This window comes from Trichechus manatus, unplaced genomic scaffold (assembly GCF_000243295.1).
Source record: "Trichechus manatus latirostris isolate Lorelei unplaced genomic scaffold, TriManLat1.0 scaffold00109, whole genome shotgun sequence".
Lineage (NCBI taxonomy): Eukaryota > Metazoa > Chordata > Mammalia > Sirenia > Trichechidae > Trichechus > Trichechus manatus.
In genome coordinates, this window is record NW_004444045.1 from 6272783 (window position 1) to 6289336 (window position 16554).

At 38.7% G+C, this 16554-nt stretch overlaps 1 protein-coding gene across 1 annotated transcript in view; it reads left to right on the forward strand.

Moving 5' to 3' along the window:
* UNC5D (unc-5 netrin receptor D) overlaps positions 1-16554 on the forward strand; it is a 678804-nt gene that overhangs the window by 364123 nt on the left and 298127 nt on the right. The window contains exon 2 of the mRNA XM_012557565.1: positions 11684-11913. Within this exon, the coding sequence (XP_012413019.1) occupies positions 11684-11913 (230 nt within the window). The remainder of the gene's footprint in view (positions 1-11683; positions 11914-16554) is intronic.

Sequence of the window (16554 nt, forward strand, 5' to 3'; positions counted from 1 at the left end):
ATGATGAAATAAACAAAGAAGACATGAACAGTTGTCTTAGACCTTACAGGACTTTGAGGGGCAGAAAGCAGTAAGAAAAGGTATTCCAGGAAGAGGAAATTGTAAGAAAAGAAGCAAAAACTGTAAACTGTGAAGTATGTAAGGATCATGTGTAAATCAAGTTGCTTGCAAGAGGAAGTCCACGGAGTCAGTCGTAAGAGATAATACAGTACAGAGTCATTTGGTTAATATTGTGTAGGGACTTAAATAGCAGGCTATTACATTTGAACACTATCATAAAGACCACTAAAGAATTTGTAAGAGGAGGCAGTCATTATACGAAAGATCTGCTATGTCCTGGTCCATTTTCTCTGCTTCTGTCCCAAAACTGAATCAATCCACTACTGCATGCTCAGCCTTACAGCAACTTGCAATCTCACTGCCATTATCAGATTGGCCTCTCCACATCTGATGATTCACACTGACAGCTGGAGTACCTTAAGCCTAAAGTCTGACACCAACCAAGCCCAGGATCCGGTGAACTAGGAATAAACCTGGAGGGAATCATGCAGCCAAATCCTGTGACCTAACCCATCAGACAGTTTCTGGCTTTACTTTTTGCCAGGCCACACACATAGCCTAAATCCCACCCTATCCTTACCCCACCCAATCCAAAAACTTTAGAACTGGGATCCGGTCCTGAACCTCAACAAGTAACTGAGACTCCCTAGTCCTTGCTTGAATCCTGACAAACCCTTTTTCTTCACCTGATTACTGAACCCTGAACTTGTCCCCCACTGGTAAGGGGTCTGCTAAATGGGAAGATTTTGTAGCATGCACTGTGCCCTCCCTGACTTCCAAATTAGCTATTTAATACTCTTATTGCTGTTCCCCAGCAGAAAAAAGTGAAACTTGTTACTGTAATTGTTCATGTCCACTCTGAGCTTACCATGGGCCAATTTATACATATAGGTCAATCTGCTAAGACTCTGTTTCATCTATGGCATCTTTCTTCCTTTCTTCACTTGTTGCCTATCACTGTACCAAATTTAGCATGGACACCTGTCAGCCAAAAAGCTCTTTCAATGACTTATCAATATGTACTGAATAAACTCTAAACAACTTGCTCCAAATTGAAGCTTCTCAACAATCTAGTCTCAGGTTTCCTTTTCAATAGTCTGTTACTCCCCAACAAGAATGGTCACTAAACTGCCCTCAGAATATTCCTGACATTCTCACTATATCTGGGCTTCTGCTCATAATTCTTTTTCAACTAGACATAACCAACTACTTCCACTCCATATACTAAAATCATATTCCTATTTTATAGCTAATTAAAATACCACTTCCCTTCCAAAGGGCTTGCTTTAAGGGTATCCTCATGCTGCTGAGCTAGCAGGACAGAGAGAAATAGTGATAGACAAGAGAAGCTAAACTAGAAGAAAGTTCCACAGAGGAAGAAACTGTCAAACACACCATATTTTTACACAAATAATGTGCACCTTCTGCATTTGTTTGCCAGCCATGACCTACGCCCCCATGAGATATTTTTGTAGGCACACTATGCTAATTTTTTTTTTTTACAGTATTATGTAGAAGAGGATTAGTATTGGTCTGTTTGTGAAGGTGCCTAGAAGGGGGGGTGGGACTTGGCTGTGCGTTATTTGCATAAAAATACAGTAATAGGTTATGAGGCCTCTTGTTAGTCGAGCCATACACAGCTCATTGTTATCTTTTGTCCAAGAGACCTTGTAGTCATTTCTCCTTTAAAATCACACCAAAAAAAAAAAAAAAAAAAGATTGATGTAATGAGGTAAATTGTGACAATTTGGGAAATAATGAATATGATTTGTAAACACCACTGAAATCCGAAATTCCTTGCTTTAGAAACTAAGAATGGCTTTTCAGATTTCATTAAATGTGTTGTAAGTGCTGTTTACTATCTTTCATTCGGAGGAATTTAAGATCTGCTCAGTGGAATAATACCTTAGCCTGGCAACATGTGAGATCGACACAGGTGAGGTGAACTATGTAAATGCAGCAACATACAGCATTTCCTTTTTTATTAGAGGTTTTGAAGGAGGCACAATTATTTCTGAGTTTAAAGAAAAAGAAAACTTTTATTGGGGTCTAGGAAAAGAGTCTGTGTTTCATAAATTGCATTAAATATTTGGTATGAAAAATTCCGGCTGTTCTGAATTAAATGGATACAATGCATCCCCTAATCTAATTAAGTAACCATATGGAGACAAGTCAGATTTACATAAACAAAAGCAGAGAACCCAGCTCTATTGTGTTGTCTTTTAGATTATGTAACTTGGTTTCCCAGGTATGACCCTCTGCTCTGACGTTCATATTGCCATGGACAAATATGCTCACAGACAATGAGTAGAATTTAAAGAGCTAGTTCTAAGGTGCCTTACTTCATTTAAATATTTCAGTAAGGAGGCCCTGGGATATTATAAAATCTTCATTTAATAATGACTTGCCTATTAAAGCCAGTAGTTTTGGGATCTGGCCAATGGGAAATCCATTGTGTTTTATCACATTGATTTGCAGGACATCCAAGTGCCTGACGTATGGTCTAACCATTCACTGCATGTTTATTTAATAAATAGATGCTTCACAGCATGCTTTCAGAATTTTTGGCTTAATAGAATTTTACTAACATACATATGGGTAGCAAAGAGCAGTTACATTACAAGCATCAATTCATGTCATGACGCATCTGAGATGATAATAATAATTGCTGTTGTTAGGTGCCATCAAGTTTGTTGTGACTCATAGTGACCACATGTGCAACAGAATGAAACACTGCCCGGTCTTTCTGCATCCCCACAATCGCTGCTATGCTTGAGCCCATTGTTGTAGCCACTGCGTCAGTCTATGTCATTGAGGATCTTCCTCTTTTTCACTGACCCTCTATTCTACCAAGCATGATGTCCTTCTCCAGTGACTGGTCCCTCCTCATAATATGTCCAAAGTATGTGAGAGGAAGTATCGCCATCCTTGCTTCTAATGAGCATTTTGGCTGTACTTCTTCCAAGACAGATTTGTTCATTCTTCTGGCAGTCCATGGTACATTCAATATCCTTTGCCAACACCATAATTCAAAGGCATTGATTCTTCTTTGATCTTCCCTATTCATTGTCCCGCTTTCACATGTGTATGAGGCTATTGAAAACACCATGGCTTGAGTCAGGCGCACCTTAGTCCTTAAAGTCCTGTGATAATGATACTATATATAATTATATATAATAATAATTACCACAAAGTAGACTATATAAATATTAGGATAATAATATTTGAGAAGGGAGATCATAGGGATAACCAGTTGCCATGAAGTCAGTTCTGATTCATGACAACTCTATGTGTGTCAGAATGGCTGATTTTTCAAAAGTAGATTGCCGGGCCCTTATTCTAAGGCACCTCTGGGTAGACTGGAGACACCAACTTTAGGCTGGCAGTGTGTTATCTGTTTGCACCACCCAGGGACTCTGATCAGAGTGATTGTAATTATAATTCTCTTTTCTTTTTATGCTGTTCTTTATCCAGGCAGGGATGGTGAGGGTGGCAGTGGTGGTGCTGGTGGCACATTATATTTATGTAGCAAGGTAGCATTTAACCATTAATTTTTGTTTGTTTGCTCATATTATCTCATTTTAACATCACAAAACACTGACTAGTAAAATGGAAAAATGGAACCTCAGAGTTAAGTCGTTTACCCAAGAACACAGAGTTAGCCCAAACTGTAAGTCAGGTTATCTAATTCCAGCGTAAAGTTCCTTCATCATATTCAATTTAGTCTTTGCTCTATGGCAGTGTCATTGCTTGTACTTTGGAACAAGTACCAATATTGTGAGAAGATAAGGGTAGTTTGGAGATAGAAGGGAAAAAAATGTATTTAAAAATAATGTCCTCCAGGAAATAGTACAAGAAAATTTAGAATTTCTCAAAACCTCTAACCCCCTGGATTGCCAGTCTACTGAGCTGATACCCGTTGCCATCAAGTAATTCTAACTCATAGTGACCCTATTAGACAGTAGAAGTTCCCCATAGATTTCCAGGCTATAACCTTCACGGAAGCAGACTGCTACGTCTTTCTCCCTGGTAACAGCTGGAAGGTTCAGAGCAGCTGGTGGGTTTGAACCGTCCACCTTTCTGGTAGTAGCTGAGCGCACAACCACTGCGCCACCAGGGCTGCTTACCTCCTTGACTGTCTAGGGTTTGATGGATCCTAATTTGCAGTGACTCTTGCCTGCATTGTACCTGTTTCCATTACAAACATCATAGATCAAAATGTTCAAAGAATGGCAGCTTGGGATGGCTAAACCTAACAGAATGACAATACCCTCATCCCCAGTCCCTTTTTACCTGCTGAAACTGTCTCCTGCTGTCCTCTCTGCATTTTAATTGGAGTTTGTTTCAGCACTGTTACATATTCCTGCTTAAAAAGAGATGAAACTGTTTCCGAATGAAGCATTCAGAAATTCTTCTCATTATTTTATTTCTTCACCTCAGACAACACTTTTCTTTACCTCTTTTTCTGTTTCTGACTTTGGCGTGGATGCCTAGCCAGTTGAATATGATTGGCTGAGTATTTTCTGTTCTCTCAAAAAAACATTTTTTTTTTCCCAAGAACTTCTCTGGAATGTGTCCATAACACACTCATCCTGCTAATAGAATAACTGAGTGGTATTTAAGGTGAATATCATACTTAATGTAAATCTTGAGGAGCCACACAGAAAATGTCTCATTTTATGTCCTTGTCTTTCAGTTTTGTGCACTGCCCACTCTTGCCACAAGGCAAGCATTCACTAAATGAGAGCATCAGACTCCTAAGGTTCCATTCATCTGAACTGAAAGGCAGAGACCTGGGTTCAAATTCTGAATCCACCATCTGCTATCTATATGAATTTTGGAAAGTTGTATGATGGAAGCATTTCCTCTGGTGAAAAACAGATACTAAAATACTCCCCTCAGAGAAAGTTTGAAGCTTAAAGACTTAATCCATGTAAAAGGCTTATTACCATAACCTATAATCACTCAATAAATGGCAGCTCTTATTTTTACCTTCTGCTAACATAATTTCCACCTTTCTTAACTTATCAAAATTCTTTCCATAATAGCTGACAGTACTGGGTTTTAATTTGGTGAAGCTTGGAGCTCAGGGATTGTTTATTAAGAAGGAAGATCCAGCTATATCACTGAGAACTTTTCAGCCACAGATAACAGAGACTCTGACTATTACAAAAAGGAGGATGTCTCCTGGGTTGGCTCAGCCTCTGGATGATGTCAGTACTGGTGTCTTTCTACTCCTCTTCCACTTTTCCTCATGATCTCCCCCAGTTTCATGCATCACAAGGGAGTTTAAGGCAGGAACAAAAGGGAGAAGGGACAGTAGCAGCTACACCTATTCTTTTTATCCAGAAAATAAAATTTTTCTCAGAAACTTTTCCTCCTGACTCATTGTCCAGATTAACGTCACATAACCATATAACCATTTCTATCTGAAAAAAAGTAAACTGAGTCCATGACTTTTCCAGCCTCTACTTGGAAAAATGGTATGCAAGAAGGCAGTTGGCTGGGTCAGATGATCAACAGCAATTGCACATCAAGTCTTAAAATTTTTCTCTGAATTGTAAAGGGATGGCAAATTTCAGATTACAAGTGAATTTACCTTAAAGCAAAAAAAAAAAAAAAAAAAAAAAAAATCCATGCCGTCTTCCATAAAACTATTGATTAAAGCAAGTCACCCCTCTCCACATGCAAAGAACAAGATTGTTAGTGACATCTAAGCCCCTTTTAAATTCCCACTTCAGGTCTCCCTCTTTCTTTCCTTCCATTTCCTTCCCTTCCTTTCTCTTACTTAAAGAATCCCTTGAGGAAGTCTGGGGCAATTCAGTACAAAGCCATTAGATGGGTCTGAGCATGACAGTTATCCACATTGAAGGGGTGGGAAAGGGGTGATGGGGCGAGGTGAGGAGGGCATCCTCATGGAGAGACATCCTGAGCTTTCATGCTCGAGGAAGCCATCAGCAGGGTAGGGCTTTGAGGTACCTGGAATTACATATTTGTTGTTAGTTGCCACGGAGTTGGCTCTGACTCACGGCAACCCCATGTGCAACAGAATGAAACATTGCCTGTTCTTGTGCCACGTTCATGATTGTTGGGTATGCTTGAGTCTCTTGTTAAGGCTATTGTGTAGTGTCTTCCAACTTAGGGGACTCATCTTCCCGCATTATATAGGACAACATTCTGTGGCCATCCATAGAGTTTTCATTGTCTAATTTTCAGAAGTAGATCTCCAGGCCTTTCTGCAAGTCTAAGTCTGGAAGATCTGCTGAAATTTGTCCATCATGGGTGACCCTGCTGCTAGTGTAAATACAGTGGCATAGCTTCCAGCATCATAGCAACAAGCAAGCCACCACAGTAAGAGAAAATTACAGATGGGTGGTGGCCTGGAATTAGAGCCTGGATCAAGTGAGGAACTTGAGAAAGAGTGGGGTGTATAGGTGGTATTAGGTAAACTACTCCCAGCGTTTTACATATAAAGCAAAAATAAATAAATAGAAGAGTAAAATATATCATATTCCTACTTCTACCAATTGAATACCAATTGTGATGTTTCAACAAATGGGTGCAGTGCTGGAAGCGCTCACTCATCTATGCCAAGAAATTGGAAGAGAGCTACCTGGCCAAACAACTGGAAGAGATCCATATTTGTGCTCAATTCCAAAGAAAGGTGATCCAACAGAATGTAGAAATAATTGAACAATATCATTAATATCATACACAAGTGAAATTTTGCTGAAGATAATTCAGAAAGGGTTGCAGCAGTACATCAACAGGGAATTGCCAGAAATTCAAGCTAGATTCAGAAGAGGACGTAGAATAAGGGATAACATTGCTGATGTCAGATGGATCTTGACTGAAAGCAGAGGATATCAGAAAGATGTTTACCTGTGTTTTATTGACTATGCAAAGGCATTGGACTGCGTGGATCATAACAAATTACAGACAACATTACAAAGAATGGGAATTCCAGAACACTTAATTTTGCTCATGTGGAACCTGTACGTAGACCAAGAGGTAGTCATTGGAACAGAACAAGGGGATACTGCATTGTTTAAAATCAAGAAAGATGTGCGTAAAGGTTGTATCCTTTCCTCATACTTATTCAATTTGTACGATGAGCAGTAATCCGAGAAGCTGGACTATATGAAGAAGAACACGGAATCATGATTGAGGAAAGGCTCATTAACAACCTGCGATACACATATGACACAACCTTGCTTGCTGAAGTGAAGAGGACTTGAAGCAGTTACTGATGAGATCAAAGACTATAGCCTTCAGTATGGATTACACCTCAACATAAGGAAAATAAAAATCCTTACATACACCAATAAGCAACATCATGATAAACGGAGAAAATATTGAAGTTGTCAAGTTGTTTACTTGGATTCATAATCAACACCCATGGAAGCACCATCAAGAAATCAAACGACACATTGCATGGGGCAAATCTGCTACAAAAGACCTATTTAAAGTGTTAAACAGCAAAGATGTCGCTTTGAGGACTAAGGTGCACTTCACCCAAGCCATGGTGTCTTTAGTTGACCTATATGCATGTGAAAGCTGGACAATGAATAAGGAAGACTGAAGAATTGATGTCTTTGAATCATGGTGTTGGCAAAGAATATTGAACATACTATGGACTGCCAGAAGAACAGACAAATCTGTCTTGGAGCAAGTACAGCCAGAATTCTCCTTAGAAGCGAAGATGGTGAAACTTTGTCTCATGTGCTTTGGGCATGTTATCAGGAGGGATCAGTCCCTGGAGAAGGACATCATGCTTGTTAAAGTAGAGGGTCAGCGAAAAAGAGGAAGAGCCTTAGCAAGATGGATTGACACAGTGGTTGTAACAATGGGTTCAAACATAGCATGGATTGTGAGGATGGTGCAGGACTGGGCAGTGTTTCATCCTGTTGTATATAGGGTCACTATGACTTGAAAACAACTCGAGTCACCTAACAACCTACTTCTACTTGTCTCATTTGTTTGTTGGGACAATGCAAATAAATGGTAATACATACATAAATGCATACCTGCAATCTCTCTCCTTTCCACCACCACTCCAATAAATCATTTTTTTTTCATTTTTCTCTTGTTTTTATGGATCTCAGCCCTCTTCCTATGCATACATAGTTTTGACATTGCTTCATTAGTAGTTAAGATATAATGTGACATTCTTTTTTTTTTTCTCTTCTGAATACTATGATTGATTCTTAATAGAGGTCCTTGTGATAGTCATCACACCTACCCTCAGACATATCCATTCCACTCTCCTGCTGTATATTTCAGATCAGGGCTTAACTTGTTACTTTATCTAAAGGCATTTATTAAAATGACAGGAGGATATCCATTAGGTAACCATTAGATCTTGCTCTTTGTTTTTTGAGTTGTATGATTAAGACTTGATTTGTCTGATGATCTAGTGCCTTTTTTTATGGCATTTCCTTTATGTCGATAAAAGTGTTCTCACTATTACTTAGAGAACATTATTTATGACATCCCGCCCAACTTTTCACATAGTTCCTTCATGCGTTGTTACTAATTAAAGAAAATGCATCATTCCAAAATGATTGTTGGTATGCTTGAGTCTCTTGTTAAGGCTATTGTGTAGTGTCTTCCAACTTAGGGGACTCATCTTCCCGCTTTATATAGGACAACATTCTGTTGCCATCCATAGAGTTTTCATTGTCTAATTTTCAGAAGTAGATCTCCAGGCCTTTCTGCAAGTCTAAGTCTGGAAGATTTGCTGAAATCTGTCCATTATGGGTGACCCTGCTCAGACTACCACCATAGGGCTGTGTTTATAGGCTTTATCAGGTGACCCTCTTATGCAACGATAAATTATTTTGGACAGAACTCAAGCCCCTGATAGAAGTGTGAGCTTTTGATGCCCATAAAAAATCTTTTAATACCGTTGTCATTTCCTCTAATGCATGGATTTATGAAAGCCTGCAGGGACTTGGTATTTATTGAAGATGAAAATTGGCATGAGCAGTCAGCAACAAAATGAATTAATATATGATGTATTTTATGAAGTTCATTGTAAATATAATTTAAAATGTTAAAAATAAATAAATACATAAATAAATCCCTGGGATTCTATCCTGAAACTTCTCTTACTTCATATGATATATACACATTTTATTTTCTGAGTGACTTTCTTGTACTTTTATGACATAAACTGTTTGCTCCAATACTATTTATAATACTTACTTTAAGACGATTTTGGATACTTTGAATTACTTACACTCGAGTGAGCTTTTCCATTACAAATACATCTTAAGGCTTATAGAGTATTAAACCCTTTGTTATGGGAAGCTTTTTTTATTTATTTTTTATTCTTAAGTTGATGTATGTAAGGGAAAAAAATCTCGTTTGGGAGAATCAAGCTATTGTTATGTTTAATTCATTGCAGACTCAAACGTGGCTTGTGTGTTCTCAGTGGCAAGGAGTGTTTTTCATAATTCAGTGTCTTTTATTTTCTTCCTCACACAAAAAATAATTACAGGAAGTCATATTTCTTGAAGTCTAATACTTGTTTTTTTCAATTGTTGTTTTTTTCATGTATTTGAGAATGGCCCCTAAATGTTCTTAACACAGAAAATTACCCCTACTACTACGATGTATGTTTACCTTTGACAATGCTTACTGATTTGATCTGAGCATGAGTAATAAGAAGCTCTCTTTGTTCAGAATTACATTGGTGGCAAACAGAAAGCCAGATTAGGTCACAGGCTGCACCCTACTCCCAGGTTTTCTCCTGGGAGCTGGACCTGATGGACAGGATAGTTCTTCCAGTGGTTTTGCGAGTTCCCTTTCCCCCCCAGTAAACCCAGTTGCTATTAAGTCACTTGTGACTGATGGTGACTTCATGTGTGTAAGAGTAGAACAGTACACCATAGGATTTTCAATGGTTAATTTTTCAGAAGTACATCATCAGGCTTTTTTTCCCAGGCACCTGTGAGAGGACTTGAACTTTCAACCATCTGATTAACAGCCGAGCAAGTTAAACATTTGTACCACCATACACTAAAGACTGATTTGGCCCCAGTGGGAATAATACTTTTGAAGGCATAGTTGATGTTGTTATTGAGGTTATTGTTTTCTTTGTTCTTTCACTGGAATAGTCTTTGGACAGCACAAGATATCACTCGTCTTGGTCATCTCCATATTGCTCAGCAGTCAAACCTTACTGCTCTTGATTTTGTGTTTTCTGGGCTTTAAGCCCTTGTTAAATGTATTGAAGAGAAAGAGAAGCAACGTCTTGGTCCCTGCTTTTTCCCTTTTTATTTTGTTCCTCTCTGCTCATCAGTTTCTGAAAGTTAGGGGAGAACCGTTTCTATCTCTTCCCTTTGAATAGATGTGATTATACGTCGTAAACGACAAACTCATAGCTATTTTATTGATTTGATTTCATTCTCAGCTTTAGTATTGTAATTCATAGTATATGGGGAGCAAGTGGTTGCTGAGTGGCAGAGAATAATAGCCAAAGCAGACAGAACCAACTCACATTTTTTTGGAAGGCGTAGTATGTAGGTGAGATATTGGAGACAATTCTATTCAAGGTAGAATACCAGATAATCTCCAAAGTTTCATCGGTAAAGAAAGAGGATAATTTGGAATTTTATGGAGTTAACTTATAGTTGAGTACCTATTACCAACACCACCATCATTCACAGAAATTTATAGGAGAACAAACTATTCGCACCATTTTTCCAAATTTCAAAGCAGGTTGGAACCCACACTGAACCCTTTGAAGAAACCAGCTGTCAGAGTGAATATTGAGATTTAACCCTTCACTCCATAGATATGTATCTCAAGTCTCTCAGCAAAGGCACTCAGATTCAAAACTGCACTTTGAGGGTTCTCCTGTTTGCAATTTTCACTTCTCCAGTAACACTGAAGTTATGTCCAGCTGTTGTTGGGTGCTGTCGAGTCAGTTCCGACTCATAGCGACCCTATGTACAACAAAATGAAATGTTGCCCAGTCCTGTGCCATCCTCACAATTGTTGCTATGTTGAGCCCATTGTTGAAGCCATTGTGTCAATCCATGTCTCACTGAGTGTCTTCCTCTGTTTCACTGACTTTCTGCTTTACCACACATGATGTCCTTCTCCAGGGACTGGTTCCTCCTGATAACATGTCCAAAGTATGTGAGAGAAGTCTCACCATCCTCTCTTCAAAGGAGCACTGTGGCTGTACTTCTTCCAAGACAGATTTATTCCTTCTTCTGGCAGTCCATTGTATATTCAGTATTCTTCACCAAACCATAATTCAAATGTATCAATTCTTCTTCAGTCTTCCTTATTAATTGTCCAGCTTTCTCATGCATATGAGGTGATTGAAAATACCATGGCTTGGGTCAGGCACACCTTAGTCCTCAAAGTGACATCTTAGCCTTTTAACACTATAAAGAAATGTTTTGCAGCAGAGGTACCAAATAATGCCAGTTCAGCATCTAGAAGATAATTCATCTTCCCAGGTCTTAGAAGCATGCTGTATTAATGTGATGAAAAGTTTTCCAGCATAGAATCTTAGAGCTGGTGTGGGTTGAGCTTTGTGTTCTGCTTTATGTGCTGCCAGTATAGTCTGTGTTCTGATGCTCTGATGTCCTCTTCAATTTTGCAGGAACCGACAATGGCGAAGTGCTTCCTGAATCCATTCCATCAGCTCCTGGGACATTGCCGCATTTCATAGAGGAGCCAGACGATGCTTATATAATCAAGAGCAACCCCATTGCTCTGAGATGCAAAGCAAGGCCAGCCATGCAGATATTCTTCAAATGCAATGGGGAGTGGGTCCATCAAAATGAGCACGTCTCTGAGGAAAGCTTAGATGAGAGTTCAGGTAAGAGAGTTGTCTTAGTTATCTAGTGCTACTATACTAGAAATACCACAAATGGATAGCTTTAGCAAACAAATTTATTTTCTCACAGTTTAGGAGGCTAGAATTCTGAATTCAGAGTGCTAGCTCTAGGGGAAGGCTTTCTCTGTTGGCCCTGGAGGAAAGTCCTTGTCTCTTCAGCTTCTGCTTCCTGGTTCCTTGGAGATCTCCGCGTGCTTTGACATCTATCTTACCCCATTTCTCCTCTGCTTGCTTGTTTCTTTACTTTAAATCTCAAAAGAGATTGACTCAAGATACACCCTACACTAATCCTGCCTCATTAACATAACACAGAGAACCCATTCCCAAATGGAATTATAACCACAGGCACAGAGGTTAGGATTTACAACACATATTTTGAGGGGACACAATTCAATCCATAACAAGGGTGGAGCAATCAGAAGAAGCCATGGTAGCTTCTTGGGTCTTCACATTGCTAACTGGCTGGGAAAGACTGTGTAAGCCACCTGCCATCATCTTATTTTAATGAGGTCATATTTACATTATCTCAGATATGTATGATACAAACTTATCTTTAAATAACACCACAGCTCTCTTGGTAGGCTATCCCCATAAGGTATGGGGACATATATTTTTTTCCTTTTCTGTATAACATTAACACTTCATCCTCTATGGGAGTTAGTGTCCTTAGTTAAAATAAAACCAAGCAGTCACTGTTTTCATTTTCTGATTTCTAAATATCTCAGAAGACATATATTAACTGTTTCACCAAATTTCTCTTTAGGCAGAATAATTGCAGTTTTTTAAATATTTTCTCCTAGATAGTATTCCCTTGTTCTTTATTCTCCATAGTGATGACTTCTGAGTCCTCTTTAAGTTGTTTTGATAATTATTTAGTGGCAGAGCCCAAATTAGATTATCATATTCCAACAGATTTCTCTAAAATATGAAAGAATTTCAGGACCGTCTTCACTTTATTAGCTATAGAGCTGTTTGGGTGACCAGTGGTGATGATGCTAATAATAATAATCATACCAGCTAATGTTTATTGAGCACTTACTATATACTAGGCCTTATCCAAGTATTTGACATGCATCATCTTGCTCAGTTTTACAACAGCCCTCTGAAGTAGATTATATAATTATTGCCTTCTTACAGATAAGGAAACTGAGGCTTGTGCTGCATCTCAAAGCAAAGTCATTTGACTTACGACCTTCAAAATTTATGACTATCTACATTAGAATGTGTAACAGAAACAGTATATGCTTTTCAATTTTGGATGCTCTGAGACCACCTGAAAATTTAACCTCATTCTGATTCAGTGTGGACCTCCCGTAGATTATTGATTTTATGTTCCCTCAGAGGACAAGTAGAATATGCCTCTCTCCCTTCATTTGATCAGGTCTCAAGAATATTCAAAGGAGTAAACAAAGATAGACAGACTGTGTGAGGAAGTAGAAAGAACTCTGCGTTGGAGTTCAGCTGACATTGTGTCTAGTCCTGACACTGTCAGCTCTCTAGATATCAGACTGAATTAGTCAGAAAACCTCAATATAATTTGGAAGTTTCAAGTCAGCTTGTTTAAACAAAAAATATTATCTATACCAATGGTTTTTAACATGCTAGGCTAGGCCTTTCAGAGTATTGAAAGATGGATTAAGATACTGACACTAATTTCTTGGACTTTACACCTACTGATAGGAGGTGAGAGAGAAGGATGAGTGGTCCAAAGAACACAGTGTTAGCAAATGAGAGAAAGCTTATTATGCATTCAGCAAGAAGTTTGGTATGGTTGAAATATAAAATTAATGTAGAAGAGTTGCAACAGATAGCTGGAAAAATTAGTTCAGTTAATAGCATGAGTTTATAAATGGCAGAGTGAGGAGTTCTTCATATACTTTATGGATATCTGGGTGATGGTGGTGGAGTACCATTGAAATATAGGAGTGCAATGACTGAAGCACTTCTTTGAAGGATAAGTCTGGCAGAAGTGTCTGGAATGGTAAGGAGAAAGAAGAATGGAGAAGTTAGGAAACTGTTGGATAATCCAAGCGAGGGAGAATGAGGTCTGGCTCTAGAGCGATGGCCACAGAAACAAGAGTAGATAACTGATATAAGAAGCATTTCAATAAACAAGACTTAATGACTACTTGAATGAATGACATAAGGAGTTAGAATAAAAATTAATTGAAATCTTAAAAGAATGGTGATGCAGTTATTATAAATAGTTAAGTCAGCAAGGAGAATAATCTGAGGTTATTTTTTAGGCAAGTTGAATTTGATCTGTGCTGACCTTGTTTGCTGTGCCAAACTGTTGAGCCAAGGTCCAAGGTAACCAAGAAAGACACAACTTACACACAGACACTGGGTGGAACAACACTTTACACACATAGAGAAGAGACAGAGAAAGATCATCTTCAACAGTGGGTGTTGGTCCCCAGTGGCCAGTGGGTCACCCCCCGCAGCAGCATGCATTCAGCTCATGTTGCAGAAAAGGCACCACTTTCCCTTCCTACCAGAAACAGATAGAGGAGTAAGGTTTACTAAGTGTCATGTGATGCTCACCTATAAACAGTAAGCAGACTGTGTACCCAGAACAGGGAAGGAGTTTCCCTGAAAAGGAAGAAGAAGAAACTAGCACAGCCTCCATTATCCGGGAATGTTCCAGGACCAAGGACTGATTAGGTGATCCAGGTTCAGGAAGCTGCACAGTAGACCATTTTCCCAAAAAAGTGCTTATAGGGTGTAACAAAGATATGTAGGTCTGAATCTTGGTAGAGTTCAGAGATAGGAAAGTAAATTTGGTCAGTATCAGTTAAAAAAAAGAAGCCATGCAGATGGATGAGTTGTCAAGAGAAAATAGGCAACATGGACTCTTTAGGAGTCAGGAAGAGGAGCATCAACGGCCAGCAGAGAAATAAGCAGAGTCTTTTGTGATCTAAAAGCAAAAGGAGAAAATCATTTCAAAAAGGTCTTTATGTGTTAATCCACCTCTGCCTAGAAATCAGTGAAGAAGAGAACAAAGAACTAAACCATTTTGTATAGAAACAGTGGATCGAGTATGAGGGGAAAAAAAAGTCTTGTTTTGGAGATACTGTTCTCCTTTAGTATCCAAAAATATGCTTAAAATAGTAAATCAGAATGTGAGAGCTGGAAGGGATCTTAGTGAGCACTTAACATCCCTACTTTAAAAATTAAATGTCTTAAGATTCAACAGGTGCAACTAGTTCATGGCATAATTGTTTCTAGAACCTAGATTTATATAGCAATCTGGATATATAGAATATAATATATAGATAAGGAGCCCTGGTGATGCAAATTGTTAAGTGCTTTGTTGCTAACCAGAAGGATGGCAGTTCAAATCCACCTAGTGTCTCCATGGGAGAAAGATCTGGCAGTCTTCCTCTGTAAAGATTACAGCCAAGAAAACTCTATGGGGCAGTTCTACTTTGACACATGCGGGTTCGCTATGAGTTAAAATTGACTTGACAACACCCAACAACAATAACAGATACAAGGTATGTTTCCTTGACAGTATAAACAACTTTTACCAACACATTCCTGTGCTTTCCTTCCTAATCAAAATATTGACAAGTTTGCTTGCTGAAAAAAAAGGTTCGAGCACATGGCTCATCATTTTCCATCAGAACTTGTTTAGTATTTAATTTCTCAAGTGTCTAATCCCACACTTACTCTATTGGAGCATTAGTTAGTTTATTCCTGGACTTTTTTTTTCTTAATTCTATCTGTAAGGGCTAACCCCTCTTCTATATTATATTTATGACACTGCTAGACAAAAGTTTATAACAACAAAAGATATAGAGACATTTCCAGAATGGCAGGCAGCTTCCATTTTGAAAGAAGGAGCTGGCATAATCAAGGTAAAATAACAGGGCAGACTGAGTCTTGGTATCAGGAAAGTTTCTGATTTTGTGCTTCCAAGTAAAGTATCTAGTACAAGAGGTGGATAAAACTGGTGCTGGGACAGACTGAATCAGAGATAACATTAGTCTTGCTTAGGTTGGCATGAAAATTTTGAAGGAAGACTGAAATTTGGAAGAAGATGGCCAAGGAAACAACATCTACCATACAAGCAAAAGCCTACAAAACAGTGGAAGAATATTAAAGTCTTATGTACCTTATCCTAAATTAGTCTAACTAGAAAGAACTCAAATACCACTGGCTCACTGGGGCTGTATGTTGTACCTTCAGATGTCTTTGCCCTAGATTTTGCCCAGTAATGAACTCAAAATAGCAGAATCCCATTGGGCAAACTGCTCCAAATGAAAGACAGGAAGAACACTGAAAAACGATCAGCCAATTTTTATACCACTGCTAGCAAATCCTGTACCCAGTGCCATTTAAAGACCTCTTGATAAGTATTGCAGGCCAATTTAACATTGCCTCCTCTTATAATTTCACAACATTCTGTTTTGTTATTGTTTCCCCGTTTAATTCTTCCAGCATTGCAAGGCAACTCCACGTCTTGCAGATAGCAGACTTGATTGCATTCTCTGCCTTCATGTAAAAGTCTCCCCATCTCCACTTCCTTAAAAAAAAAAAAGGCCAATAAAAGTCACATAATTGAGAGTTCTGGCAAAATGGCACTCTAGGCAGAAGCACCACGCCGTCCCTCCACAGCAAAGATCCGAAAA